Consider the following 26,602-nt stretch of genomic DNA (forward strand, 5'->3'; position numbering starts at 1 on the left):
TGTTCTCGGTTCGCAAGAACCGCCACCGGGGGGCGTCCGGGCGCTGCCAAGGGCTCTTCCATTTGCCCAGGGGCACACCCAGGAATGTGTGCCCACAACGCATGCAAAACACAGTGGGCTTGTCTTGGCAGGAGTTCCTTTGTGGGACAGTGATTATTGGCGGTGTTATGTGCCTGTGTTTCTATGTGAATCAGAACGTTTGGATCTGTGAGTACCTGTAGTAAGCTGTCTCTGAGTATTAGTGTCACTTTTCTGTGTCTGTGTTACTCTAATTTCTTTCTATTCTTTTCCTGGTGAGTATCTGCCTGTGCATATGTTTGTATCTGTAGTTTTATGTGTCTCTGTTACTGTGTCCAAACTTCAGTGTCTGTATTTGTGACCAGGTGTGCCTGAGTATGTCCATTAATTCATGTGTCTGTTCATTTGGGGGGTGGGTGTCTCCATATGACCCTGAGTACCTATGTGCCTATTCCTCACTAAGGGTTTCAGAGAGTCTGCATTTCTTTGCTTGCATGTCTTTTTGTCTATGCATATGTTCATTTCTACCCTCTTTAGTGAGGGGAGAACTCCTAGACCATACCAAACCCTTCTTTTTATGGATGGGGAAACTGAATTGCCAGGGAAAAGGACCACATGACTGCTGAGAGGAGGCAAGAAGAAAAGAGACAGAAGCATGGTTACAAAGTTTAATGTGATCTGAGCCCCTCTGGAGGCACCCGAGTCTACACTCTGTACAGGGGGCATGAGGGACTGGCTCAGGGGGGCAGCATGGCCCAAAAGGAGGAAGATTGTCCCCTGCAGAAAGGAGGCATCCCTAATGCATTGCACAGATTTGAGGGGGCACACCCCCACATGATGGGAGGAGGAAGCAGAGGTGGCTAAGAAGGAGAGGGTCACACAGAAGAAGACTACTATAAGGTTAGAACCTTGGAATTGTACCTTAGATTCTAGACCTGTAGACCTTTAGAATCTTAACATTTGAATCTTGAGACTACAGTGCCTAGAATCTTAAGATTTAGAACTGTGGATTCTTGGACCATTAACCAAAATCCTAGAAAGTCAGAATACAGCATAGAACCTGCAGGTGTACAACATTAGAAATGATTAGGACTTTGGTATATACTTAGTCACACCCAGCTGTAGAGTCTTACACCTTAGATGCTGAAGATCCAGAATCTTGGACCAATAGAATCTAGAGTGCTTTGGAACATGGAACAGAACAACACTGGAATCTTACACTTTAATAATCTAGAATCTTGAAGCACAGACACAGAGAACTTAGGTTCTTAGACTAAGTCTTAGTCACATCTTAGAACATTAGACCTTAGAACCTCCACTTGTAAATTCTTAGAACTTTTGAATTGCAGATTCTAGAATCTTAGACATTTAGGATCCAGAATCTCTTAACAAGCGCTTTGAGGATCAAAAGCCTTAGAGTCTATAATTGACTATTACTGGAATTTTAGAACTTGAGAAGATAAAATCTTGAAGCTTTGTGATCTAGAGTCTTACAGCCAGAGCATTTATACTCGAAGAGGCTTAGAATATCGAATTTTAGAATATTAGGCCTTAAAACCTCCATATTTAGAAGTGCAGAATTTTAGAATCTAGACTCTTACACCCTAAGGAAAAGAAAACCTAGAATCATAGAGTCTTAGATCTTAGACCTAGAATCTTAGAACTTTGGAACTTAAAAACTTGAGGAACCTAAAAACTTTAAGATTCTTATCAAGAATCTTAAAACCAGAAAAATCTAGAGTCATTGAATCTCAGAGCTTTAGAATATAGGCCTTAGAACTACCACATCTAGCACCTCAGCACTTTCAAATTAGAGACTTTGGGATTTCAGGTCCTTAGAACCAAAGACTCATAGAATCTTTAAAACCTAGAACCTTTTAATCTAGACTCTTTGATCCTTAGAATCCAGAATCTTGGAATATTAGACCTAGGAAGACCCTTAGGGATTGCAGTCCAACCCCTTCCTTTTACACATGGGGACACTAAGGTGTAGCAAAGGGAGAGGATCTGTGTGGGATGGAAGTGGAATAGGTTGGAAGAGAAGGCTGCAGTTGGGGGTAAGGCCTGGAATGGGAAAGTAGGAGGAGTCCCCCAGTGGCAGTGCCTAGCTTGTGTCCTGAGAGGGAGTCCTATGGGGAGGGTTGTCTTAGGCTCCATCCTCCTGCCCTGGGGGTGCTGGGGAGCCCCTGTCAGTGGGCAGGGTGGGGCCGGGGGCTGTAGATGGGCAGAGGACATAGCGTCCAGCAGGATGGACCTCAGCCGCGGTGAGGCAGCTGCAGGAATCCTTAGGATCAGGCTGAGTTGGGGGGTCAGCTCCTCCAGCAGCTCCAAGTGGTTCAGCCTGGCTCCCACCCTCATCCATGTTGACATAGAGGATTTCGTCAGGTTCCTGGGCAGGGGGCAGGGCCTTCAGCGTGTTCTCCAGATCTTCCCGCAGCTCTGCAAAACTTGGCCGGTCCTGGGGGTTTAGCTCCCAGCACCGGGACATCAGGGCATACCTAGGACAGCAAAGTGAGGATGGGGTGGATTGAGCAGGGGCTTTGAAGGGGAGCATTCTGGGAGTTTGGGGGCAATTTAGGACACTCACGGGACCCGGGGCATTTTATGGGACTGGAGGGAACTGTAGCAATTTGGGGGCATCTCTGGGAATTGGGGGATTCTAAAGAGTTTCTGAGGGATTCCTGGGACACTCAGGAGGTGGAAAGGGTCTTGGGAAACCTCACTGGGTATAGGGTGATGTTCTAGTGAGGGTTTGCTAGAACAGAGCTTTCCAGTGTGGCTCCCCCCCAAAAGACTCTGGTATCAAAGCCTTGAAAGCTATTGGTTTAAAATATGTGCTCAAATTCTTTGACATTTCTCCCTTCAAAAGATGGAGTCTAATTTCCCTCCCCTTGGCTATGGCTGGACTTCGTGACTCAATTCTGACTCAGCAGCTGTGACTGTGACTAGCCTATTAAAAGACACTGCGGCTTCCTCCTTGCTCTTTCTCTTCGAGTGCTCCTCTGCGGAAGGCCAGTCTCCATGTTGTGAGGAAGCTCAAGCAGCACGATGGTGGCGTCCACACAGCAAGGAACTGAGGCCTCCTGCCACGGCCATGCAAGTAAACTACCTTGAAAGCGATCTAGTCCCAATCTTCAGATGGCTGCAGCCCCATCTTGACTGTAGCCTCATTAGAGACCCTGATTCAGAATCACCCTGCTAAGCTGTTCCCAGACTCCTGATATTCAGGAACTATGTGAATAAATGCTTGTTTTAAGCTGCTGTATTTGGGAGTATAGATAACTAATGCACCAGCTATGCAGCCTTTGGCAAGTGATTTACCCTCTCTGTGGGCCTCAGTTTCCTCACCTGCAAATGGGAATAATCATGGTACCAAACTACCTCATATGGCCATGGTAAAGACCAAATGAGTTAATACATGCAAACCACCTAAAACAGTTCCTTCTAGTAAGTTCTGTAGAAACGTTAGCTATTATTTTTACTCCCCAAAGCTCTTGGAGCATCCAAGGAGGACCTAGGGAGTCTGCAGCCCCTGGCTGCCTCCTCCTGACCCAAGCCACGTCTTCTCTTCAGCCCTCAAGTGCTGGATAAATACTCTGCTCATCTGCGTGCCAAGAGCTGACAACGTTTCATAAGTACTGTCCTGAAGGAGCCTGAGAACATCTCAGAGGAGACCTGAGAGTTTGGAGAAGCTCAATGTAACAACCTGAAGGGTTTTGAAGATGATCCTGGGTGTTGAAGGGGGAAGTGTGGGTTCTCAGGAGTCTGGGCTGGATTAGAATTATTTGGGAGTGGGGATCTCAGAGGCAGAGTCCCCAGGTAAGGTTGGGCAGTTATTTACTGGCCATGATACCTGGCCGAGGGAGCTGATCCCACCTGCAGTGCATGTACACGGCAAAGAAGGAAAGGACGCCTTTTGCTAACTGACACCCCAGGGGCTAGCAGTAGTCCTGTAGAGTGCTGTTGAGGCAGCCCGTGGGCTTCTCCACAGTCGGAGGGATTCTGTGCAGGTCTGAGAGGGTCTTGGATGTGTCAGGGCCTTGTGGGGTACTTAGGGCTTTGGAGTGAAATCTGGGATTGGGCGGGGGTGGGGGTCCTCAGGGTCCTCACAGTCCATCCAGACAGTCCACAGGCTGCTTCAGGCGGTTCCCCTGGCGCAAGTAGTCGTAAATCTCGCTGTTCTCCACTCCCGGATATGGGGTTTGGCCCCGTGTGGCAATCTCCCACATTGTCACTCCGAAGGACCACTGTGGGGCGGGGTCAGAGGAGAGCGAATTAGAGGGTCTCTCCTGCACAAAGACACCCCCCAACACACAGGTTCATGGGTATACCCACAGTTATATGCACATGTGTACATAGCTATCTTTGTGGGTGCATGGCAGCTATTTACAGAACCTTTTTGGCACAGGTACACACTCAGAGGTAATTTTTATACACACTCAGACACACTTGCCCATGCACACATTTACACGTGGTCTTATGTGTCACCCTGTACACCCTGTCCTCATGTCCCTTGTTGAACCTGCCTCCGTGCATACACGGGCCTGTACATATCCCAGCACGTCCACACCACCATTCAGTTGCCCACCACAGCCCTAGACCTGCGGAGCACATGTGGACAGGCCACTGTGCTCCCCGGTGCAGTGTGAGATGAGTAGGCCACCCCCTCCCTCTGTTCCCCACTCCTATTAGGGGCACACGTACCACATCACTTTTACTGGTGTAGACGCGGTCAGCCAGGCTCTCGATGGCGATCCACTTGACTGGCATCTTGGCGATGCGTCCCTGGCGGTAGTAGTCCCCATTGTAGATCTTCTTGGAGAGCCCAAAGTCCGCCACACAAACGGACATGTTCTCGTTCAGCCTTTCCGGATTGGGGAGAGGAACAGGGTCACGGCTTCGGCCCCCTCCACAGGAAGCCTGCCCTCACTCACTTTCAGACACATTTCCATTTCAGGCTCTGGCTGTCCTGCTTGGGGGTAGGGATCTGTCTCCATTCCTTGCCCCAGGTCCGGAGGGAGCTGTGTTACTTCTTGTTTCCTCCATATAATGAGGGCGGGACAGAGGGCTACTGAGGGCTTTCCCAGCTCTGGCTTTTTGCCGGATTCTAAGGTCTTTCCTAGGCTCCTTAGCTTGGATTCTCTGATTTGAAAACAAATCTGATTTCTTGAAGTAGACTATATATACAGAAACATGCACAAATCTTAAGGAAGCAGCTCACTGAGTTTTCACAAACACACCCTTGGAACCAGCACCCAGATCAAGATGTTTCTTGAACATTGTGGGACACCCCACAAGAAACATCACACAGCAGAGAAAAAGAACAAACTACTGATGCACACACAACATGAACTACTCTAAGAAATGTCATGCTGAGCGAAAGCAGCTGAGCATAAAGGAGTACAAAGTACACGATTTATTTATATGACATTTAACAACAGATGACAGAAGCTGATGTGACAGAAGTCCAGGAGAGTGGTTATCCCCTGTGTCCCTTGGGGGCAGCAACTGGGAAGGGCGATAGTGAGCCGGCCCGGGCCCGGAAATGTTCTTTATGTTGACCCAGTGGTGATTGTTTACATGTGTCTATACATATGTAAACATTCATTGAGCTACACACATAAGATGTGCATACTTTAGTGTATGCGAAATATACATCAATTTTTTTTGAAGAAGTAAACTTTATTCATTGCAAACAACTCAATTGTGTACATCAATTTTTTTTTAAGTATGAAAAAGAAACGCATCACCAGCCCTCCCTTCCTGTAACTAGCCCTCCAAGGGTAACCATGATCTTTATTTCTAAAAGCATGATTACTTTTGCTTGTTCTTGTGCTTTACAGAAATAGAAGTTTCCCTGATTTTTGCATCTGAGTTTCTGGGATTCTATTTTTTAAGAATTGATGATTTCTAGCCAGGATGATGGGCTTGGGCAACGACCAGTCAGGAGAGACCCTGAAGGCCCCTGATAGGCCAGGAGTTAGTCTTTAACTGCTGGGTCCTGGGGACGCCCAGAGGATCATGGCATGGGGCAGAGAAGGCTAATGCTCAGGCATCTAGGCTGGTGGCTGTAGAGCACAGGGGAGTCTTGGAGTTGTGGCCAGTTACTTGCCACCTTGGTGAGGAAGTATTTCAGTATCTTAACAAAAAAGCAACGGGCGCATAACAATTGATTTCCACTCTGATTTTCAGGGTCATTGTTACATTGGGGGCTTGACTAAGATGAGCCCAAATTACAGAAATGAAGCAATTTCCATTTCCACTGAGTCTATTCAAACCTTTAGATCTACTTTCCCGTTATCAAAAATACAGGGAACAAAGGAACAAGGCAAATGCCACCATAAGGAAACAGACACACCTTATATACAAGACAACTGGTCTGGTCTCTTCCAAAAGAATATGCCATAAAAATATAAAAAGGTGGTTGGGGGGAAACTACTCCAGATTAATAGAAACCAAAGGGGTATAACAACTAAATGCAATATGGGGACCTTGACTAGATTTTGGTTCAGGGAAAAAATACTCCTAGAAAACATTCTGGAGGGCAATTGGAAAAATTGGAATATGGATTGAATATTAGGTTGTATTACAGAATTACTGTTAATCATTTTCTTAGGTGTGTAACAGAATTATGATTATTTGGGCATAAGTCCTTATTCTTAGGAGTTACCTACTAAAAATTTAGGGGTGAAGTGTCACTATCTTGGTAACTTACTTTCAAATTGTTGAGGGGAGAGAGAGAAAGACAGGAGGGAGAAAAAATGTGGCAAAATCTCAACAAGGAGGGTGTTTGGGTGTTGGTTGTACAGTTCTTTCAATTTTTCTGTAGGATTGGAATTTTTTAAAATAAAAAGTTGTGGGAATAAATCAATTCCCACATTCCCAAGGGTTGTGAACATTTATACATTGTGTAGAAGATTCTTTGGTTCTCCAGCTCACATTTCTATAAGTCCACATTGTAATGAGACTAATATTCTAAACCTGTGTTTTTACACACACACACACACACACACACACACCCCTTCACCATAGCCCAGGTTCTGGCATATTTTCTGCTTGCCCATTGGAGGGTGGTTTGATCTCCTTATCTAATGTGGCTCCTCCACAGGGGCAGCCCCAGGCAAGACTCAGCATGGAGATAGACAGAGATAAAACTTAAATGTCACACCCTCATCAGTTGCCTCCACCCTTTTGCACACCTCATGCTGCCCACTGAGCCCGCCCTCATGACACTTCTGTCTTCACATCCAAATACTGCTTTAGGATCTCAGTTCGGGGCCCATCTCCTCCAGGAAACCTTCCCCATACCTCTTGCTGACCTCTCTCTCCCAGTCCTGAGTTCTGACCTGTCTGAGGCGTGAGTGTGTGTGTGTGTTTGTATGTGTATGTCCAGGTCCTTCTTCCATCCTGCCAAGGAGAGAAGGTACTCCCTGAAGGAAGGGGGGGTGTTCCCTGGAAGGCTTGACACTCACATGCAGTTCCTGGCAGCCAGGTCCCGGTGTATGAACCTCTTGGTACTCAGATACTCCATGCCACTGGCAATGTCTGCCATGAACTTCACCAGCATCTGAGTGGGCAGGAACTGGGGGGCCAGGGCAGGAGGGAGTAGAGATCAGCAGAATCCCAGAGATCCATCCCTCCTCCTCCCTTTCCTGTGCGCACCTAGCTCTGCCCTGCAACACTTTTCCATGGGCCCAATAATTAAACCCAACCTCTTTGCAGCAAGGTCCTATTTAATCCCTCCTGCTTTGGTCTCCAATTTGATCTCCTACCGTTCTTGCTTCCCAAATCTTTTTCTTTCCAAATCTTTTCAGAAAGGAAAGATTTGATTCCTTTCTGATCTTCAAATGACTCTGCTTGTTCCCACCTCTGAGCCTTTGCCTATGTTGTTCCCTCTGCCAGGACTGCTTCCCCCAGATCTGCCTCTCTCCCTCCAAGTAGCTCCTCATTCAAGGTTCTATCATTCATCCTACTCTATTTCCTCACGAGTATTCAAATTATCTTATTTATTTATTTAACTTGTATATTGCCTGGTCCTCCCACTGGCAGATAGCTCCATGAGAGCAAGTTCTTGGTCACCATGGTTTTCCCAGTATCTGAGCAGTGCTGGGTACCTAGTAGGTGCTCAGTTAATATTTGTAGACTAAACGATTAAATGCTCCTCACCACTGGCTGGTCCCCGAGCCGGGAATAGAGAAGGAAGCTGTGTAGGTCTCCATGTTTCATGAAAGGTAAGATGACCACAGGTGCTGGGAAGCCCTCACGTTCGGAACCCTGGAAACAGACACCTGAGCCCCCCAGGCAGCCCCATCACTCCACTTGGACAGAAGGGAAGCCACCCCCTCTCCCTGCTCTGCCTCTCCCTCCCCATCAAATCTGGCCTCCAAATTGTTGTGGGGGTGGCACGGACCAAGCTTCAGAGAAGCCATTTCTAGCACTGTTCCCAGGGATGTTTCCCCAGCCCTCCTGGGGACCTCAGCTATTTCTGGGAAAGGTCAGAGGTCACATTCCAAGTTGAGGGAGAGAAGGAGGGGGTAGCTCGCTGACTCTGAGGGAGGGGGGGACAGGGAGCCCAGAGGTTTGATCTTCCCAGTGCCAGAGGGAGGGATCACCACAGTCCTGTAGACCCCCTAAATCTGCCCTCCCTCACCGATGAGCCTCATGACGTTGGGGTGGTCGAATTCCTTCATACAGACAGCTTCACTCAGGAAATCCTCCAGCTCAGACCTTGTACAGATAGCAACTGGGGGCGAGAGGAAGGTGGGTGAGTAGGAGGGAGAGAGGAGAGGAGAGGAGCGAGGACTCCCCCTCTCCACCTTCTCTTCCTCCTCCTCCTCCATCTTCAAAAGTGATTAGTAAGTGCCAGGTGCTGTACTCAGCACTTTACATATATTAACTTATTTAATCCTCTTAGGTGCTAGAGATGTTTTAAAGATGGGGAAACTAAAGCACAGAACAGTTAAGGCACCTGCCTGAGGGCACACACAACTTGCAAGTGGAATAGGCAGAATTCAAAACCAGGCAGCCTGGGTCCTTGTACACAGCTGGGCTATGTCCCAACACATTTCCATCAGCCCTGGGATCCATAGGATTGTCCCAGTTTTACTGCTCAGAACACTGGCTCGTAGAGGCAACGTGACTTGTTCAAGGCCGCGCAGCTGGGATTCAAACCCAGGTCAAGAACATAATCTGATACATAGGAAGTGCTCAATAATGAATGAATGAGTGAGTGGTGACTCCATAACCCAAGATTTTAGGCCTTGTGATTCAGAAAGGATCATTCCTCCCTCACCTCCAGCCTCAGTCTGACCCTCTATGCCTCTTCCCTGTGTGGAAAGGACTTCCTGCCCTGGACTTCCTATGTTGTGTGACCCTGGACTGGCTCCCACATTCTCTGATGATGTGAATAATATAGTCGCAGTTCACATGGACTGCGTGTACTACGTGTACTATGTGACATCCCAGCATGAAGTGCTCTGTTTTGCACCACACTAGGAAGTAGGCACATTTGATCCTTTTTTCCACATGAGGAATGGGAGGCTCGGAGAGAAATAATAACTTGCCTGAGATCACACAGCTGATAAATGATGAAGGCAGGTGTACCTCATTCCACACGTTTCCTGCTCTGCTATGGATCACAGGGAAAACTGCATTTCCCAGGCTCCCCTTCCTACTGGTTTCCTGTTGGAGGTTGCCAATGGGAAGCACTGATGGGAGACTGGCAGGTGGGCAGGAGGAGGGGAGAAACCAAAGTATTTCACCCTCTCCATTTCTGCTTCCAGTATTGCCTTGGCAGTGGCTGTGTCTTCTTTGTTTCAAGCTCCCACAAGGTTACCTCTAATTCTGTGATTCCCAAATCCTGCCAGATATCCCTGGCTGTGGGCTCTGGTAACACGACTTCCTCCCTCTGCCTTCAGGCCTAGAGGTGGAACTGACATACTGCTCCAGCTATTCTCCAGATTGCCTCACTTCTCCCAGGTGTTCCTTTAGTTCTTCCTATGCTTTTGTATTAATCTCCTCCCATTAAATTCCTTCTGTTGAAGTACCTGGCATGGACTCCGTTTCCTGTCTGGAAACACTGAGGTTCTGTGGCAAGGTTAATTTGCTCTTAACTTTTTTGTTCTTCTGCCTCCTTACAAGCATAAGGAAGAGGCCTGGGGCTAGGGGATGGGGTTCCACGTGTGTGTACAAAGATGGGGGTCCCATACGCGTGCACATGCGTGCATAGACTCACTCTTCATTGTTTTCACAGCCACTTTGAGGATGGAGTCATCCTGGTTGAGCTGGCCTTCCACCACAGCTCCAAACTCTCCTATGGGGGACCAGAGGGAGACGCGGACATCAGGGGGGCCCTGATGTGGGAAAGGGACTGCATTTCTTGTGGTTGGGTGGAGGTGCGGAAGTGAAGGACTTCATGGTTCAAGGGTATCTGTGTGTGTGCTGGCGAGACTCACCTTCTCCCAGGGTCTTCCCCAGGGCCACCTTGTGCCGGTCTACCATCACATCCCGGAGCTTCTCCTTCAGCTCTTCGCTGATACCCAAGCTGTTTACTGCATGGGGGGAGGGGTGAACAGAACTGGGCGCTGGGCTGACATTCAAATGACACTTGCCGTAAGGGTTATTTAACCCATTGTTAAAATATTGAAATACTGTTACACTCATTCAAAAATAGCTACTGCCCTGGGCACCCATCTACCCCCACCCTAGCTCCTCCTCTAGACTCCCTGAACCTTTCCCCAGAGCAGCAACTAAAGGCTTAGAGCTCGGCACATAATCTTGCACCAGTGAACATCCTGATTCGTCAGCAGCCTGCCATACCAGTTATTAAAAATATTTCTTAACTTTTTATTGAAATATAATCTGCACAAATCATAAGTGAGCAGCTCAATGGATTTTCACAAACCAAACACACCAGTATAATTACCACCCAGATCAAGAAGAGACCATTACCTGCCCTCTCGGGGTGGCCACTTTCCTGACCTCTCTTACCACAGATTAGCCTTCTCTGTTTGGGGATGTTTAAACATAGAATCACATATTATGTTCTCTTTTGTGTCTGGCTGCTTTCACTCGACATGCTGTCTGTGAGACATGTCATGTAGTTGTTGTGTGTCCTTGTAATTTATTCATTTTCATTGCTGTATAGAAACAGTTCTCAAACTTACTGGCCTCAGGACCTCTTTACATTCTTAAAATTATGGAGGACTGCAAAAACTTTTCATTTATTTGGGTTGTGTATATGGATATTTTCTGTTTTCAAAACTAAAATGAATAGATTTTTAAAACACAAGAGTACACAAGCACATGTTCCATCAACCAAGAGTGATGACTTCATCATACATTGGGAAGCTTCTGGAAAACTCCATGGAATGCTTGTGAGAGAATGAGAGTGCAAAAGGGCAAAAAGCATCTTAGTATTAATGAAAATAGCTTTGACCTCATGGACCCCCTGCAAAGGCCTCGGGGACCCCCAGGGACTGGATCACACTTTGAGAATTGCTGCTGCTGCTAGTCCACTAAGTCAGTATGACCTCCTCGTTTCTTCTTCCTTCTCCTCTTAAATAAATGTCTTTCCCAGCCCTTTCCAATATCTCCCTGGGGCCTGGAAGCCTTCTCACTGTGGGTTAGGAAGAGACCTAACTCTGTCCCTTTTCTGGATTTAAGTTTACCCGACTGAAAAGATGAAGAACTTTGACTGGTGGCCTCAGAGCTCCCTCCTTGGCTGGGAGCCTCCATAATTCTGCAGTCCTCTAACAGAAAGCCTATAGTTCTAAGATTCTATGATTTTCAAGATCCTAAGGATCTCTATAGCACTGAGCCTATATGTCTTTAGGCCAAGATCTGGTCTACCTTGCTAACATTCTATAATTCCAAGAGGTAGTTAAGAAGATGGACGTCAAAGAGAAACTGCCTGAATTCGAATCCCAGGTCTTCAACTGAGAAGCTGTGTGGCCTTGAACAAATTTCTTTACCACTCTATGTCAGAGTGCCCTCATCTCTGAAGTGGGGGGGATAACCTAACTTCCTGGGTTGTTGTGAGGATTAAATTAAGTGACATGTGGAGAGCGCTTAGAAGAGTGTCTGTCACATGGAAGTACTAGGACAGGACTGGCTGTAGTTATCAAAGTCATAATCACCTCATCATCGTCATCATCCTCACCATCACATTGTTCTAAGATCCTATGGCTTTGAGGTTTGGTTTTCTAAGATTGACTGTGTCTAAGATTCTACTATTCTAAGGTTCTGTGTGGTTCCACAATTCTGTTGTTCTTAGGGTCTGTGGCTCTAACACCTTAGCATTCCAAGGCCTTCAGAAACTTCGGGTCAATGCATCTACAGATGCCTAAAACTCTATACTCATTATTCCAAAATCAGCGCAGGGAGGCTTTAAGTTCACTTACAGGTGGCTTCAGTGGTCCGGCGACTGTAGGACTTGCGAACACGGTACCTGACCACCAGCTCGCCCCTCTCCACTGTGGGTTCAAACACTTCTCTGAGGGAAATGGGGAGGAGGTGAGGGCAGGGCAGAACCGTGTGGAACCCTCTCCTTCCACTAGCAATGAAAGCAAGCACCATCCCAACTCTAAGCCCCATCTGCCCTCTCCTCCAACGTTTGTTGAGCGTGTCTTGGACTACCTCCTGCCTCCCATTCATTCCCCAGACCCCGGCCCTCGCTCCAGTACTTGGTGATCTCTCCTCCTGCACTAGTCTCCTCATGGTCTTCCCATCTCTGGCCGCTCCATCCCGGTCCACATTAGCCTCCCTACCCATGGAGTTCCAACTCACCCGTAGCGAGTCTCCTTCTTCCGCCGGTGGACGAGGAACAGGGTCAAGATGAAGACACAGGCAGCAGCCACAACGGCTCCCAGCAGTACATACCACCAGGGCCATGAGAAGGCAGGGGCTGGGGGTTCACTCACTGTCAGGGGCACAGGGGACAGGTCATGGCTGAGGTCCTTGTCCAGCTCTTTGGGACCCAAGGGGGTGATGTTGGAGGGAGGCAGATGTGGACATATTGGATGAGGCCTGTGATTGGTGCATTCACATATCTGGGGAGACTGGGCTGGGCTGGGCAGGGCATGCAAAGAATATGACTGAGCATTTAAAGTAAGAGCGTGGAACTGATAGGATGGGTGAGGTGAGTTAAGAGCGGATGGACACTTGCGGAGTGTGGGACGAGTGTGGGATGAGAGTGAGGGACTCATGTGCAATGGGTTATGAGTATACAAGGAAGGATGGTGAGCATGGATGGATGGGAGTAAATCTCAAATAGTATAGGAGTGTGTGATATATGTGACGATTGTACAAGGAGGGAGAACTTGGGTGTCAAAAACCAGGTGAGTGGGGGAGAGAATGCATGCAGTGCAGGATGGGTGCACGAGGCATGCACATGAGTATCTAGGACTGTGAGGCTCCTGGGACAAATGACCAAGGAGTATGTTTGAGGAGTGAGCGATGACTATAGAAGTGTTTTCATAGAACGGAATGAGAGTGAAATAAATGTGCAAAGGGGTGTGGTGTGAAGAGGAGCCTGTACAGAGTGTCAGCGTGGGAGGAGTCGCAGACACGTGAATGAGGACTAGTCAAGGAGTTTTAGATACAAGGAGTGAGCAGTGATTTGTAAGGATTAACTTTGGTGTGAGAAGAGTGTGCGATGAGAATGTAAAAGATGTGGGAAGGGCAGATGAGGAGCAGGGGATGAACGGAAAGGGTCTGCAAAAAGTGTGGAGTGGGTGTGTCAGGAATGGAGAGAGGGTATGTGCTGTCAGGAGTTTGGTGGGGGTGTGTGCAGAGAGAGTGGGATTGGCTAGGGGTGAGGGAGTAACGTGTAAGGAGTGTCAGGTGAGTACCCAAGGAGAGTTGTAGAGTGTGGAATAGTGTGGACTAAAAGTTTTCAGAGTTTGCAATGGGGGGTGGATGGTGAGTATGTAAAAAATGGAGTTTGTGAATGAGAAGTGTGGGCATGCATTGGGTTTGGGAGGCATATGTGAGGAATAAAGGATTATCATGGGATGAACATGAAAGTAGGGTGGGTCAGTGTGGGAAGGGTATGCAAAGAAATGCAGGAAGGCATGTGAGGAATATTTAAGGATAACAGAATGAGGTACAAGAGGTGGGCTGCAATAGTGCTAGGAGGGTACAATGGGTGTTGGAGGAAGGTTTGAAAATTGTTGAGAAATATTTGAGAGGGATGAATGTGAAGGGGATAACTCATCTGTTGGTCCATCCATCCGTCCGTCCATCCATCCATCCATCCATCCATCCATCCATCCATCCATCCACCCATCTACCGTCCGCTGAGTACCTACAGTGTGCTGGGCTATTGCAGGCACCTCCATCAAGGACCACACAAACTCAAGAAGTAGAGGATTAGAGTGATGAGTTTGAGAAACAGGAAAGAGATGTTCAGAGATTATGTGTGTGGTGATGGCGTCCTCACTGGGTATGGAGTGAAGGGAGGGAGGAGAGGGGCTGCGAAAGCCCTTACCCAGCTGGTGCACTGGCTGTCTTTGCCCTGTGAGGAGAAGAGACAGAGGAAGGACATGCTGAGGGACGGCAAGTCCGGTGTGACGCGGGCGAAGAAGTGAGGCTCTCAGTAAGGTTCCAGAGAAGGAACAAAGCCTAGATTGGGGTAACACTGGCAGTTGCAGAGGGCCAGTCAGGGGCCTCTGGGAGAGACAGGTCTTTGTGAGGAGGTTGAAGGGGGCTGAGCATGGCTTTGGAGTTACCTGGGTGCCAGGGCTCCAGGGGCACAGGGAGGCTCCAGGGTCCATCCCCAGAGGCAGTGTAGGCTGCCACGCACACCGTCAGGTTGGGCACAGTCCTGTCCTCCCGCAGCTCCAGGGTCACCTCTTGCTTTAACCCTATGTCCATTAGTACCTAAGACGTCCAGATGTGGCATCAGGGTACAGCCCCAGGCCCCTAACCCTTAAGCCTTCACCCCCTACCTCAACTCCCCATCTTTCTCAAAGCCCTCTCCACATCTCCAAACCCTCCTCCCCTACCTCTTCCTGCCCTTCATTCACACCCCCCCTCCTTTCATCTCCGTGCTCCAACCCCGTGTCCCCTAGACTTTGTCTCATGCATTGCGGTGTCCTCAAGTCTAGCACAGTGCGTGGTGCTCAGTACCTTTGTTGAAGAACTGAATTCTCATCTTTTCACCCTCATCTCTCGATCCCCTTCTAATTCCCACCCTCTTTCCCACCCATCTCTCCACTCTCAAGGGGGCTGTTCACTCAGGACCTTTGTGCAAATTAGACAAAAGTACCCCTTCCTCAGGATGCTATACAACTGTCTGCTGTAAAATCGTCATAGTAAGTACATACATACGGCTACTGAACCACTTTTTCAATGATTTGTAAATCGCCCTTCCCTAACCCTCCCCTGCACCCCCTTAATCTCCCCACAATGTGCTCTCCTAGGCATAGTACAACCATGTACTCCCCAATCTGCACAACTGTCCATGTCTGCCCTGTCAACTTCTCCTCCACACCTCCCTCCTCCCCACCCCAGCTGGCAGCACCCACCTCGGGGGTGTCCTGGCCTCGATAGGCCAGCCGGTACCCTAACAGGGTGCCCTGCAAGGGTGCCATGGGCTCCTGCCAACGCACGAGGGCTTGGCTCCCATTCCGCACAGCGCTAACATTCACAGGGGGACCTAAGGGCACTGGAGAACAGGGAAGAGGTGAAGCTGGCACCCCTATCTCTTCCTGACCCCCTCCCCTGTTCCCAGGAAGTGGGGCGGTGTGCAAAGGGTATGCGCGTGGGCAACTCGTGCAGGCCTTCCAAGAGCGGAAGCATAGGGATGAGGTTCAGGAGAGCTGCCAGGAGTGGGGGACTGGATGGGAAGCAGGTGGAGGCCACATGGGGTAAATGGGTGAGAGAAGATGTTGGGAGTGCCACTGATGTGAGCAACATTCAGCAGGGCAGCGGACAACATCTCCCCCCCCACCAGCCCCTTCTTACCTCCCTCCGGCGTCTCCACGGGAAGCCAGTGGGTCCACGATGAGGGGCCCTGGCTGCTGGCACATTCCACCCGGATGTGATAAGGGGTGTGAGGACGGAGGCTGCCCAGCCAAAGTTGGTGAGGGGGAACAGCCGCTTGCAAGGTGAGAGGCTCCTCTGGGGGGTCTGGCTCTCCCTGCCTGATGCCCACCCCATCATCTGACAGTACAGCCTGGGGAGAGAAAAGGGGCATGAGGACAGGATGGCAAGGCAATTATACGAGGCAGTCACAGTGCTCGATGGTGGTGGTCCTAGTGTGACTGTACAACTTTGCAAGGATGTGTGTGTGTGTGTGTGTGTGTGTGTGCATTGCAGCTTCATGCTAGCGCCACATGGACATCTGCATTTGCAAAGTGAGGAGACCACCCAGCTGCATGACGTAGCTCTGCCATAACTTGCAAAAGCCACCTCTGGCAAGATAGGCCCTTTCTGAGCCTCAGTTTCTTCACCTGTAAAATGGGGTAACAACAATGGCTCCCAACTTCATAGGATTGACTGAATTGATGCTTCTAAGCATTTTTTAAACAAATATTTATTTATTTATTGGGGAACAGTGTGTTTCTCCAGGACCCATCAGCTCCAAGTCATTGTCCTTCAATCTAGTTATGGAGGGCGCAGCTCAGCTCCAAGTCCAGTCGCCGTTTTCAATCTTAGTTGCAAGGGGCGCAGCCTACCATCTGATGTGGGAATCGAACCAGCAACCTTGTTGTTGAGAGCTCGCACTCTAACCAACTGAGCCATCTGACCGCCCCCAATGCTTCTAAACATTTAGAAGAGTGCCTGTACATATTGAGTGTTTGTCATTCTTAGTATTTTCTGTGTGTGAGTGTGTGTGTGTGTGTGTGTGTGTGTGTGTGTGTGTTTGTCTGGCAACAAGTGTCCAACTCCACATAGCCTGCACCATGGCACAGCCTGCATACCCATCTGGTCCCCGGAACAGCCTGATCAGGATGGCAGGGCCGTAGCTGGGAATACACCTGTGCAGCATGTAAGATGGTTTGCACATCACACCAGCAGCTAATATTCCTTGAGTGCTAACTATGTGCCAAGCATCCTGTTAAGCCCATTCCTGGGTGAACTCATTGACTTCTTACCACCAATTTCATTTTTCATTCCCACTTTACAGATGAGGAAACTGAGGCCCAGAAAGGTTCAACCGCTTGCCCAAAGTTACACAGCACCCACATGTGGAGATGATACCATCCTGAGGCCTGGGGAGAAGGTGGGTAGATGGTGGGTAGCAAGACGCGGGGGAGAGGCTGTCCCATGCCTGCTCTCTAACCCACATGACAGATGGGAAGAGGAACCTCTGCTGGGACAAAGGGGACAAGGATGAAGACAATCAGCCTTCCTGTGCCCACTTCCACTTCCACTTCTCTTTTTCCTGGGATGCCTGTGACCCTCCCAGTCGAACCTTTCAGCCCCAGGCCATGCACATCAGGAAGTGAGATCGGCAAAGGGAACAGGGCATACTTCTGCTTTCCTGCGAACACTGGATGGGTGTGGGGTGGAGGTACAGTTGACGCCTGACCTGGGATTTGAGGTCTCCCAAATCAGCCCAGCCTCTGGGATTGAATTGGTATCATCCTTTTTACTCACTGAGGAGGGCTTGTCACTTTGCCTCCCTGGGCCTCAGTTCCTTACCTTGAAAATAGGAAGATTAATAGCCACTACTTCCTAGGGTTAAAATGACAAGTGAATGAAGTTGTGTTCAGGGCACGAAATTATAAGAAAGACAGCTCCTGTTTAATCAAGCACTGGCTCTAAACAGTCACTAAGAAGGTAAGGAGCACCGTTTGGGTCTGGCGAGCCAACAGTTTGAATCCTACCTCTGCTACTTCCTGGCTGTGACCTTGGTCAAGTTGCTTAACTACGTGAGCCTTAGTTTCTTCATCTGGAAAATGGGTGTAAACATGGACTGTACTTCACAAACACACAAGGGGGTGTGCATGAAGCCGTAACACAAGGCCTAACACACAGTTGACAGTCAATGAAAGTTGGCCATTATTATTGTCATCTCCCATCATAGGCACTATTCCACCCTCACTCCAACTTCCAAATTGCAGAGAACTTGAAGCCAGAACTGGACCTCGTATTGAGAGAGCTGTGGTGTTTGCTTTTTTTACTCTAGAGGAGGAGCAACTTAGGTGCAGAAGATTGGGTCTGGCCCATCTCAGCTGTTAGGTAGTTTCAGCAAAAATTCCCGTCTCTGTCTGGCTCTGAGTTAGGAAATAATGAGGACCCTCTGGTGACTGAGACAGCCTGGGCCTGCCCTCCCAGAGTCCAGTGGGGAGACAGACGTCCCCCCAGACAATGACAACCCAGAGTGGTCAGGGCTGGGGTGGGAGAAGCACAGGGCTGGGTGCTTCTTCTCCATTGGTGACAGAGATGGCTCTGGGCTCTGCTATCTCAGGGCTCCCATTCTGTCTACAGTCAATATCACTAATACCTAAAAAACAAAAATGAAAACAGCTAATGGTTTATTACACGTTTCCTATGTTTCAGATGCTATTTTAAGTTTGTAACTTGCATTTATTCATTGAATTCTTACAACAAGCCTATCAAGTAGGTATTACTATTACGCCCATTTTATAGATGAGAGAACTGAAGCCCAGAGAAGTCACCTGCCTAAGCTCATGCAGCTAGCATCTGGTGGAGCCAGGATTTTAACCCAGGACGTCTGGTTTAAACCAAGGCTCTACTGTCTCTTAACACATGAATGGCTGGGCAGGGGTGGTTTCCCAGAGAGAGGCTGGGAGTTTGTGGGTGTGGGTGGAAGGGGGGCTGAGATTGAGGTAAGCAAAGTCTGAGTCTTACCTGCAGGGTGCAGTGGGTGAGGGGGTAGATGCCACTCAGACCTGGGGTCCAAGCCACCTCCAACTCCGTGGGCCGGCTGGAAACCACGTGGAGGTCGTGGGGCCGCTGGGGGAGCACTGTGGAGATGAGGAGAGGGACTGACTTGGAGAACCTTTACTCAAAGTTCCCCACCTTGCCCTGTCCCCCAGCTCTGACCTTTGATCCAAGCTCCACACCCTCTGCCACCCAGTTTCCCAGATCCCTTTTCTGTCACCTGTGATGGTGGCTGTGCGGGATGTGGTGATTCCCTTGGCATTATGGGCTTCACAAGAGAAAGAAGACGTCTTGTTCAGGCCTGGGGAGTCATATGAGGGAGTGGCCCAGTGTCAGAGAGGGGAAGGAGCGGTTCCTGGGCCACCCCCTACCGTGCCCTGCTTGAAAGGGTTGGTCCAGCCCACAGGGGTACCTGCTTGGAGGGAGAGTGTGGGATGGGGAGACGATGTGTTGGGAACATGGACTTTCATCCCAAACACAACAACAGGGCTGGGCCTCAGCCCTAACGCCCCACCACATAGACACACATACATGCAGACACACACAGGCACACACACGTGCACAGATAGAGACCTGCACCCATAGACATGAATTCACTCACAAACACAGACTCATACACATACGCAGGTACACACACACATATATACACACTTATGCACAGATAGATACACACAGACTACATACTCATACATACCCATAGACACACTTAGAAACACACTCACACACCAAGACACGCATACTCATACATATCCACATAGACACACACAGATACACAATTATACATAGATACACACAGAAACACATACTCACATACAGAAACATGCTCATGGCTAGACACATGGACACATACACATAGAGACCAACATAGAGGCATATACACTGAACAGACACTTAAGAAATAGGCCCTCATGGGTGAGTGTAAATATAGAATAGAGGTATTTATTCATTTATAAGCTCAGCTCCTACCCCACACCCCTCACCGACTCGGTCACTCTGCTCGGTTCTAGCCACTCGGCTTCCTGGTGAGTCTTGAAAGCACACGTCAAGCATGTACCCACCTTGGGAACTTTACACTTCTGCTCCCTCTGCTTGGAACAATCTTCCCACAGACATCCCCATGGCTCACTCCCCACTCCTTCACATTTGTTACTCAGGTCCCACCTTCTCAGTCACTCTGTCCCTGAGCACCTTGTTTAAAATTGGAACCTCCCTCCATATTAGCATTTTTCCAGCTTTACAATTTCTCTTTGGCTCTTCTCATCACAATGTACTTTACATATGATTTGTGTATCTTGTTCACTGTCAACTCCACTAGCATGTCAGCTCCAGGAGGGCAGGGATTTCTGTCTATCTCATCCCCTGCTGTATCCCCTGGGCCTAAGACGGCCTGGCACACAGTAGGTGCGCCACCAATGTTTGTTGAATGAGTGAATTAATTTATGTGTATACATTTGTGTACTTACGAGCGTCTCTGGGTATGGATGGGGGTGGATTACCTACCTCCCCTCCCCATTGTGGTAGTGGTGGGAACACAGGCAGGCAGACAGATGGACAGACAGACAGACAACACACACACACGCACATACAAGTACAGAGACCAACATAAGAAGCACAGACACACAGATACACAACACACACAGACACAATATACACAGATGCACACACACACACACACACACACACACACACACACACACGCTGTCCGGGTGACCTGATGAAAGGAGGACCACGTCTTAAGTCTGCATGTGTGACTGAAGTTCTGTGCCTGTCGGTATTTCTGTGCCTGTGTGTGGCTGTGGATGTTGGGAGCTTGCGTATGTCTCTTGTGCTTGTTCTGCGCGTGTGTGCCTGTGTTCCCACCACCACCATCTACCCGCAGACACAAAGTTTCCTATTCTTAGTCAGCAGAGGGAGTGGAAGAAGGGAAAGTCGGCAGAGGCCGGAAGGGGGTGGGCAGGGAAGGTCCTCAGCTCCTCTGCCCAGACGCCAGTTCCCAGCCAAGGTCAGGTGCCCGCCCGCAACCCCCGCTGCCTGGGGGAGGGACATGACAGCCCTGGGCAGGCCGACAGCCCGCGGGGGCAGGGAGCCTGGGTCTTGTCCAGGCACCTGGCACGTGGGGACCCGTCAGGGTCACTGAACGGGAGCTCCCGCTGCCCACTAGAGGAGCCCTGGGCAGGAGGGGGCTCCTGGAGCCCGGTCCTGTTCCAACCGCAGCATTCCTGCCCCCGCATTAGTGAGTCACCAGGAGCCCCCCCTTCCCTGCGCACTTCCAGCTGGCCTTGTGGGGCACAGCCCAGGATCCCCCTTCCCAGGCCCCAGCACCTTGAGGGAGAGAGAGAGAGAGAGAGAGAGAGCAGGGACAAAGGGGTCTGGGACCCCTCCCCTCCAGAAGGCTCTCCCTTCGTGACTGGAGCAGATGCGCTTTCCAGATGCACTGTCCAGCTCCCCTCTGCTCCTGCTGCTCCCCCCACCCTGTGCTTTTTCCGATGAAATGAGAGGCATGGAAGGAGAAAGGGGGCATGTACTGAGTCAGACTGAGGAACAGACACACACAAACGGATGAAATTCCTGGAGACAGCCCCCCCCCACACTTAATGAATCACGCTTAACACACAGTGACTGTTATTGGCACAAAACCAGAAAACGCGGCACACGCTAAGCTACACGCAGGGCTGATGCTCTCACACATACAGTGACAAATATACACTCAGTGACTTACATGTATACACATAGGGGCTGACAGGGACACATATACAGGAAGAGACACAAACATAAACATACGATCAAATGTGCATACATTGACTACAAACACCTAGCAAGATAATACACACCTAGGCTGCTGCTGACAGACAAACAAACCTCCCTGTGTATTGAAATGCACACACCCAGCGACAATCATACATTGAGGCTGAAGTGGACAAACAGATACACACCAGGACCCGAAGAAGTTAATGTGGGTTTGCTCACACACAAGCCCAGCCAAGCCTTCAAAACACAGCTGGACAGACTCAGGATGCTTCAGACACATTCACCCAGATGCCGACTAATACAAAAGCTCACTCGTGTAGGGTCACGGCAGACACACAAGTGTGAAGATGCTGCCATATGCACACAGGTGGCACAGACGCACATCTACACACTGGCTGCTCAGCGCCCCATGTTCATTCACCAAGAGGCCACTAGGGCCAGACAGAAGCAGAAGGGTGCTGTTACTACATGCTGTGAATCACACACACACACACACACACACACACACACACACTGGCAGCCCTGAAAAACTTAGAGAGACATACAATAAAGACAGATACTATAAAAACAGATACAGTGGGACAGATACCCAAACTGACAGAAATATACCTAATCACACACATACACACACTCACACACACGCATGCACAGAAACAACCACAGAAGCTACCCTAAGACATACCATCATGCAAAGAGGTTGATGCTAACAGACACTGAGACACACATGGGAAGGGACATGAACACACACGGCTTCCTCCCGCCCCACACACACACTAAGACAGCTCCACCACACAATGGTACCTGTGGTCCCCCCCTCCAGTTCTCCTTCTTCCTAAGATGGTGTGGGGGAACCAGCCCCCTCCCCCACCTCCACTCCAGGATCCTACCAGGCTGACTCAGGCCCCAAAGCCAGAGCCCTGAGTCACCTTTCTGGGGGTTGGCATGCTCACCACCACTTCCTTGCACACTTAGGGCCCCTGGAATGCTGGGAATGTGGGCACCTCCCTCTACCCCAGGAGACCCTCAGTCAGAAGTCCCCTCCCCATCCCAGCAGATGGAAGAGCAGGTTGGGGGTGATGGAAGCTGATACCCTTTGGAGTCCAGCCATTTCCTTCTGACTGACTCAGCCTCACTCTTCTATGTCCCTCTCTCCTTCCTCAGTGAGGGGGAACCCCTGCTACTTCAGTCCCCTAGCACTGCTTCTGACCTCTGTGTGACCCCAAGCTGGGTCCTGCCTCATCTGTGTGGTGTGGAAGGGGATGGTTACCCTGAGGCCAGAGTGACCCTGCCTGGGGATGGTTACCCTGAGGCCGGAGTGACCCCGCCTGGGGATGGTTACCCTGAGGCCAGAGTGACCCTGCCTAGGGATGGTTACCCTGAGTGACAGACCTTCCTGTCCTATCTCTCCATCTTGTGTTACTCCTGTGGTCTGTTCCTTCTTGTGTCCCTGGTTTTCTTTTTCTCTGTAACTGTTGTTCTCTGTCTCCCACTTTCTCCCCACTCTTTGCTTCGGGCTCTGTCCCCCCAGTGGGGCCCTTCAGTGACAGAGGTGGGCAGGTTGGGGGAGGTGGAAGAGAGGAAGGCATGGTTGATTCCAGTGCTCTGCTTAGGGTCAAGGGCTGACAAAGGACCATTAGGCCCACAGACACTATGGGCCATGGAACAGCTCAGAGGAAACCCAGGACAAAGAATTCTATTCAGAGAGAGGCTGGGGTAAATGGAGGGAAAAAGAGCAGAGACACAGAGAAACCAAGAGAGATGGAGAACAGAGACACAAAGAGATGGAGAAAGCATACAGAGAGAAGAGAGGAGGTAGACAGGGGCAGAGATGCAGAGGCAGACTCAGAGACAAAGAGACACAGGGACAGAGACAGACAGACCACAGAGGGACAGACAGACACACACAGGCATGAAGGGCTCCTTTGCTCCCCACTTCCTTCCTTCCCAGGCCTCTGCACTGACCTGGGCCATATCTCCAGACTCACCTGGAACATGCAGTATGTGCTGGGGGCCGTGGCCTGTGGCCGGAGCCAAGGGAACAGCATCCTGGAGCCAGAGTAGGTCCACGGGCTCTGGAGGTCCCTGGGCCCGGCAACTCAGGCTAAAGGGGGTGTTGGCGGCCACAGTCCCATCCTCAGGCTCCTCTAGGAAGTAGGGCAATCCTGGGGGGGAGGGCAGTGGTAGAGGCTGGGATCCCTCTGAGCCCCACAGGTGTCTGTTTCACTGTTAAGCTATTGGAGGCTGTAGGGTCTTTAATCCCTATATATGTCCCCTCAGGTTTCTGTGCCCAGGACACATGATCCCAATACCTGACTTCCCCCCACCAATGTGGGATCCCCAAGATATCTGATCCCTTCATGTCTCTTTTCCAGAATGTCTGACTTCTAATTTTACCAATGAGGAAGGAAGGTCCCTGGGGGTGAGGGAGAGGGTTGTCGTGCCTCTGACTCCTTATCTGATTCCAGAATGTCCTATCCCAACCATGGCTGACCCCAGGACATCCAACAACCCCTGAGATGTCTTCTTCCCCAGGACACATAATCCCACCTAGCCCTGACCCCCCAAGATCTCTGACATTCCTAGGCTGGATGTCCCCAGGGAACATGCTGAATCCTCCAGCACCTTCTGACCTCTAGGGATTCCTGACCTCCCACGACCTCTGAGCCCAGGGCTCACCCTCCAGCCCGACATAGCCAGGCTGGGACATGAAGGTCCTTCCTTCCAGGACCACCGCACACTGGTACCATCCCGTGTCCGAGAGCTGCAGGGACGAGATTCTGACAGGGACAAAGGAGGGACAGAAGCGTTCAGGTTAGAGCTGGACACTGGGAGGGGGTCATCAGAACTGAAAGAGGGGGACCTGGACTGGAAACTCATGAGAGCTAAGAAGTGGGCACTATAATTAACTCATTTTACAGAAGAGGAAAGCGAAACCCAGCGTTACGTCACATGCTCAAAGCCACACAGCTATTGAGTAGCCAGGCTCGGGTTCTAAATCAGGTGGAGCTCCTGCAGGTGACTTTTCACCCACCATATGTTGGATGTGGGGGCACAGGGGTCCAGGGGGACGTAGGGCATGACTGGTCAGGGAGAAACTGGTCACCTGAGTTGGCTGATCACTTTCCAGTCATCCTCTCCATCTTCGTCCAGGGGCACTTGGATCTGGGTACTGTCCACCAGCTCTAGGACCTGTCCATCCCGAAGCCAGGTCACCTCAGGGGGATCCTCATGAACCAGGAGCTCACACTGAAGGGCCCCCATCAGTCCCCGGGCACCAGTGATGTTCCCCGGGCTCCCTACAAAGGGGTCCACCTCCGCCTGTGAGCCTGCAGGGAGATGGGGAAGAGTCAGCGTAGGAGCCCCCACTTCCCTCCACTCCTCAGTTCCAGCCCTCCTGGCCTGCCTAAGGCTGCCAGGACCCTGCTAGGCCTTTAGGCCCACATAGTTGTAGAGTGACCTCAACGGGGGGTGGAGGGAGGAGGCTTTGAGGGGAGGATGGGAGCCTTCCCAGGAGACTGGGGTCCGGCCTCCATCCTTGTCCAGCCTCCATCCTTCATCGTTGGGAAGTAGGCCCGGGATCTGGCAGCCTCCCACGCCCCAGACTGCCTTCAGGGCCAGCCCTTGCCCCCCCTGCCCTCTTTTAGGGTCTCTAGAGACTTGACAAATCAGGCTGGTGAATGGAGGGAAGAAAAGGGAGAGAGAGAGAGAGAGAGAGAGAGAGAGAGAGAGAGAGAGAGAGTCGGGGCCACTGGGAATCAGAGACAGAGAGAAACAGAGACCCGGAGAGAGAGCGGGAACGAGAGCTGAAGAGAGAGACACCCCAGAGGGGAAAAAAGTGGGGGGAGAGACACACCAAGGGAAACAGAGACTGAGAGAGACACTGATAGAGACATCTAGAAAATGGGGAGAAATAAAGACAGAGACAGGGAGACAGAGAAAGAGATGGCAGAGCTGGAGCCAGATGCAGGCACCCCACCCCAGAGACGGAGCAGACAGAGAGACAGTGGTGGGGCAGCAACAAGTGGAGGAGTGACTGTGCCAGGGTTTTCCCTAGGGTTCTCAAGCCCTCCTCACCTCGCTGTCTGACTGAGTGCTCCTTTCTGGAACATTCCTTCCCTCGCAGCCCCCGTCTCAGACTCTCTCCCCAGGGCCCCCCATTCAAGTGCAGCTCCCACCCCTGCCCTCAGCTTCTCCTGGGTGTCTGTCTTTCTGTGGGTCCATCTCTTCCCGTCTCTGACCCTCCTAGTTTCTGTTTCTTGTCCCTCTGTTCCTCTCTTGGAACCCCTTCTGTCCCCCTGGTCTCTCTGGGTTTGTCTGTGTCTCCCTGTTTCCCTCTGTTGTCCCAAGGAATTTCCCTGAGCCAGCGCAGGACTCACCTGCCATCCACCCCCCTCCTCCCCCTTCTGCCTCAGCCCCTCCACGGGTGGTCTTCCCCCACAAGCCCCCATCACTCACCCTTGGGGACCACGCACGCCCAGCAGCACAGCGCCAACCACAGGGCCAGCGGGACCCTGCCCATCCTCCGGGCACCGCGCTCACGGCTTCTCTGCCAAACTTTCCTCAGAAGTTGTTGGGCACACCGTGGGGGAGGGGGCAGGGCCGGGCTGTCCCCGGCCCTCCCCCCAGCTCCAGGCTCCCCGGCTTTGGCACTGTCCGACTGGCAAGGCAGGGACGCCTCCCCGCTCCTCTTGGTGGCTGCCTTCCTGCTCCTCGGCCTCTTCTCTCCTTCCCAGATCTCGTCAAACCTTTTCTCCCCCGCCCCTGGCTCCCCCTGCCTCCGCCCACCAGGCCTGGAGCCCAGGGGACACCTGGACTTTGAGGGGTTAACTTAGAGAGAAGAGGACCAGCGGTCTTAAAGGGGCCCTGAAGGGAGGCTGGGGAAGAGAAGGGGCCCTTGTGGCTGCGCCCCTAAGTCTGGGCCAGCTGGGCCAGCGAGGCTGGGAGGCTGTGCGTCTTTCCACCCGGCTCTGGGCGCTGTCCC

At 50.7% G+C, this 26,602-nt stretch overlaps 1 protein-coding gene across 2 annotated transcripts; it reads right to left on the bottom strand.

Annotated features, from left to right (window-relative positions):
* Positions 1-672: 672 nt before the first annotated feature.
* Positions 673-26,602, bottom strand: AXL (AXL receptor tyrosine kinase). Of its 2 annotated transcripts, XM_019751487.2 has the most exons (20): positions 26,077-26,602; positions 24,725-24,947; positions 24,298-24,398; positions 23,607-23,783; positions 19,094-19,174; positions 18,841-18,956; positions 15,985-16,195; positions 15,546-15,685; positions 14,748-14,898; positions 14,507-14,533; positions 12,805-12,937; positions 12,420-12,511; positions 10,473-10,568; positions 10,253-10,330; positions 8,669-8,761; positions 8,185-8,306; positions 7,491-7,600; positions 4,723-4,882; positions 4,129-4,265; positions 673-2,516 (listed from the first exon to the last, which is right to left on the bottom strand). In XM_019751487.2, exons 1-20 carry the CDS (start codon positions 26,138-26,140, stop codon positions 2,165-2,167), a joined length of 2,664 nt encoding a protein of 887 aa, XP_019607046.2. In that variant the 5' UTR covers positions 26,141-26,602; the 3' UTR covers positions 673-2,164. The 2 variants fall into 2 exon arrangements, with proteins under 2 accessions (XP_019607046.2, XP_019607047.2); XM_019751488.2 differs by lacking the exon at positions 14,507-14,533 and having other exon boundaries at positions 2,030-2,516; positions 26,077-26,281.

Source organism: Rhinolophus sinicus, linkage group LG11 (assembly GCF_036562045.2).
Source record: "Rhinolophus sinicus isolate RSC01 linkage group LG11, ASM3656204v1, whole genome shotgun sequence".
Classification (NCBI taxonomy): domain Eukaryota; kingdom Metazoa; phylum Chordata; class Mammalia; order Chiroptera; family Rhinolophidae; genus Rhinolophus; species Rhinolophus sinicus.

What these genes read in the sequence shown, in the direction of transcription:
- AXL (XM_019751487.2), bottom strand. Translation starts at nt 26,140, where the DNA reads ATGGGCAGGGTCCCGCTGGCCCTGTGGTTGGCGCTGTGCTGCTGGGCG. An exon ending in GGCTCGGGGACCAGCCAGTG is followed by an intron (nt 7,601 to 8,184) that starts GTGAGGAGCATT and finishes CTGGCCCCCCAG; the next exon opens with TTCCTGCCCACTCAGATGCT. An exon ending in GTGGACTGTCTGGATGGACT is followed by an intron (nt 2,517 to 4,128) that starts GTGAGGACCCTG and finishes TTGCTGTCCTAG; the next exon opens with GTATGCCCTGATGTCCCGGT.